The sequence below is a fragment of the Bos javanicus genome, chromosome 15 (genome assembly GCF_032452875.1).
Source record: "Bos javanicus breed banteng chromosome 15, ARS-OSU_banteng_1.0, whole genome shotgun sequence".
In the NCBI taxonomy this organism is placed as follows: Eukaryota; Metazoa; Chordata; class Mammalia; order Artiodactyla; family Bovidae; genus Bos; species Bos javanicus.
Genome location: NC_083882.1, coordinates 44992166 through 44995932, shown reverse-complemented (window position 1 = coordinate 44995932; position 3767 = coordinate 44992166). Strand labels below are relative to the sequence as shown.

The window sequence follows — 3767 nt, the reverse complement described above, 5'->3', positions numbered from 1 at the left end:
TAGTACTAAATCCTGCAGAGCTAATGCACAGTACCGTATTGATTGTTAACAATTCTGCATTACAAACTTCAAAGTTGCTAAGACTCTAGATCTTAGGTTTTCTCACCACATAAAATAAATGATAATTATGTGAGGTGATATAAGTTTTAGCTATGCTTGGGTAGAAATCATATTGCAATATGTAAATGCAGTAACGGAGAAGGCGATGGCACCCCACTCCGGTACTCTTGCCTGGAAAATCCCATGGACGGAGGAGCCTGGTGGGCTGCAGTCCATGGGGTCGCTAGGAGTCAGACACGACTGAGCGACTTCACTTTCACTTTTCACTTTCATGCATTGGAGAAGGAAATGGCAACCCACTCCAGTGTTCTAGCCTGGAGAATCCCAGGGACGGGAGAGCCTGGTGGGCTGCAGTCCATGGGGTCGCTAGGAGTCAGACACGACTGAGCGACTTCACTTTCACTTTTCACTTTCATGCATTGGAGAAGGAAATGGCAACCCACTCCAGTGTTCTAGCCTGGAGAATCCCAGGACGGGAGAGCCTGGTGGGCTGCCGTCTATGGGGTCACACAGAGTCGGACATGACTGAAGTGACTTAGCAGCAGCAGCAGCAAATGCAGTAAATCAATGCATTGTACACCTAGAATATATGGTCTTATTTGCCAATTATATTCCAACAAAAAATACAGTAAATAATAAAAATGCAAAAAGACCTAAAAGATTTAAGGGAAGAAATAAGTGTTCATCTGCAAATGACCCTAGAAAAATTTTTAAATATTTCAAAAAGGAGCAGTATTTAAAAGGTCCATATACAAAAATCAACTGTCTGGTAGGACTAAAAGGTTAAAAATTAAGGTAAATTAAAATTCAAAGTTAGTGTTGTTTACAATAACATCAAAAGTTAAGATGTCATTTCTCCCTTAAAATGATCTATAGATTCATTACACAGGCATAAAAATGTTAATGTTTTGTAGAAATTGATAAACATTATAAAATTTAATTGGAAAAGAAATGGACTCAGAGTTTTCAAAGTATATTGGAAAAGGAAAATGAATTTAGATGCAAAGTAACAGCTTAGGCTTGATTACCTTGCTCAAGTCTTCTAAATCAATAACAGTGCTCAAGTCTTTGGACTGATTGTGGCTTATAGTGTAGGTCAAGTGCATGGAGGACTTGTCTCCAGAACAAACTATGGATCTCTTTAAGACTCAACATTCTCATCTGTAAATTGAAGTATTTATAATACCAGCATCATGAGATTGCTATGAAAATCAAATGGGAAATATTGTAGGTTTGCAGCCAGACTTTCTACAATCAAAGACTAGTTCCACAACTTCCTAGCTGCATGACTTGGGGGCATTCTACTCTGTACATGATTCATTTGTAAAATAAAAGTAGTAAGTACTACTTCATATGATTTTTGTGAGGAACAAACCAGCTAATATACATAATATGCTTAGAACAGGGTTGGCACATAGAAAGTGCAAGTTATTATTGTTTGCTACAAAAATTAAAGGAGCAAAGGCATCTACAAGTATTAATACCAGTGACAAATATTGCTGCTATTGTTGTTGACTTCAAGACATCTCCCATTTGGTGTACAAATACATAAAATGAAAGAAGTATGACTTTAATTGAAACAATTAGTTAAGCTATATTTGGTAGGTCCTAATATCAATAACCTCAGATATGCAGATGACACCACTCTTATGGCAGAAAGTGAAGAGGAACTAAAAAGCGTCTTGATGAAAGTGAAAGTGGAGAGTGAAAAAGTTGGCTTAAAGCTCAACATTTAGAAAACTAACATCATGGCATCTGGTCCCATCACTTCATGGGAAATAGATGGGGGAAACAGTGGAAACAGTGTCAGACTTTATTTTTCTGGGCTCCAAAATCACTGCAGATGGTGACTGCATCCATGAAATTAAAAGACGCTTACTCCTTGGAGGGAAAGTTATGACCAAACTAGATAGCATATTCAAAAGCAGAGACATTACTTTGCCAACAAAGGTCTGTCTGGTCAAGGCTATGGTTTTTCCAGTGGTCATGTATGGATGTGAGAGTTGGACTGTGAAGAAAGCTGAGCGCCAAAGAACTGATGCTTTTGAACTGTGGTGTTGGAGAAGACTCTTGAAAGCCCCTTGGACTGCAAGGAGATCCAACCAGTCGATTCTGAAGGAGATCAGCCCTGGGTGTTCTTTGGAAGGAATGATGCTAAAGCTGAAACTCCAATACTTTGGCCACCTCCTGTAAAGAGTTGACTCATTGGAAAAGACTCTAATGCTGGGAGGGATTGGGGGCAGGAGGAGAAGGGGACGACAGAGGATGAGATGGCTGGATGGCATCACTGACTCAATGGACATGAGTTTGAGTGAACTCCGGGAGTTGGTGATGGACAGGAGTGCTGCAACTCATGGGGTTGCAAAGAGTCAGACACAACTGAGGGGCTGAACTGAACTGAACTGAAGTGTGATATTGGTAAACAAAAAATTTTATAGGTCACCTGAAATGTTAAGAATGGATCCTAAGAATATATTCTGACCATTGCCTTTCTCAGGGCCTCCTTTACGTCTCTGTTCCTTAGACTGTAGATGAGGGGGTTCAACATGGGGATCACCACTGTGTAGAATACAGACACTACTCTGTTCTGCTCAGTTGAGTAGCTGGATTTGGGCATCACATAAATGAAGGTAATTGTTCCATAGTAGAGAGTGACCGTGGTGAGGTGAGAGGTGCAGGTGGAGAAGGCCTTGTGTCTCCCTTCAGTGGAGCGCATCTTCAGGATGGTGTTGAGGATGCAGATGTAAGAGAGAGATATGACAAACACTGTGATCACAAGGATAGATCCAGAAGAGATGGAAGGGATAATTTCAATAGTGGAGACATCTGAGCAGGAAAGTTTCAACAAAGGGGAGAAATCACAGAAAAAGTGATCTATCTGATTTGGTCCACAGAAAGACAGAGTCAATAAACAACTACCAAATGTCCAAGCATTGACACACCCACCGAGATAGGAACCCCCCACCAAGAGGACACACACTCTGGGGCACATATGGGTGGAGTAGAAAAGGGGCAAGCAGATGGCCACACAACGGTCATAGGCCATGACAGCCAGCAGGAAGCAATCAGTTGACCCAAACATCACCATAGAACAGAGCTGGGCTTCACAGTCAGCAACTGGGAGGGCTAGTCTATGTCTAAGAAATCCTATAATCATCATAGGTGTGACAGATGTAGAACAACCGATGTCAACAAAAGCCAAATGGCCAAGGAAAAGGTACATAGGGGAGTGAAGTTGGGAACAACTTGCTATTAAAATAATTATGGTGATATTGCCCACTAAAATAATAACATATATGCCTAGAAATAGCACAAAGAAGATGACACAAAGTGTAGGATCCTCTGTTAACCCCAAAAGGATGAACTCCGTCACGCTGGTGTGGTTTCCAGCCTCCATGTCCTCTGGGAATTGTTCCTGTTGAGGGAAATGTTCATTTCTTTTATGCACTCATTCTACACATTTTCAGTTCTCTTTGCTTATTCCACAGACTCATTCACAGTGATTTCCTCTTCTGCGCTGCCTGTAAATATAGTGCTTTACAGGATTTGTGTGTGTGTTTCCTCTTTGCATAAAAGGAGAAGGGTTCAACCTCACTTTCCAGGATCTCAATTATGTTCTTTTTTTATTATTATTAATTATTTTATAACACCTCTCCAATCTTGACGCCTACAAGGATCTCTCTCCCGAATTCCAGATCTATGTTTCG

The 3767-nt window shown here is 40.8% G+C and overlaps 1 protein-coding gene across 1 annotated transcript; it reads right to left on the bottom strand.

Annotated features, from left to right (window-relative positions):
* Nucleotides 1–2524: 2524 nt before the first annotated feature.
* On the bottom strand, nucleotides 2525–3538 carry LOC133261207 (olfactory receptor 5P1-like). Its single transcript, XM_061439722.1, has one exon. The coding sequence runs from the start codon at nucleotides 3455–3457 to the stop codon at nucleotides 2525–2527; it is 933 nt and encodes a 310-aa protein (XP_061295706.1). The 5' UTR covers nucleotides 3458–3538.
* Between the last annotated feature and the right edge of the window lie 229 nt (nucleotides 3539–3767).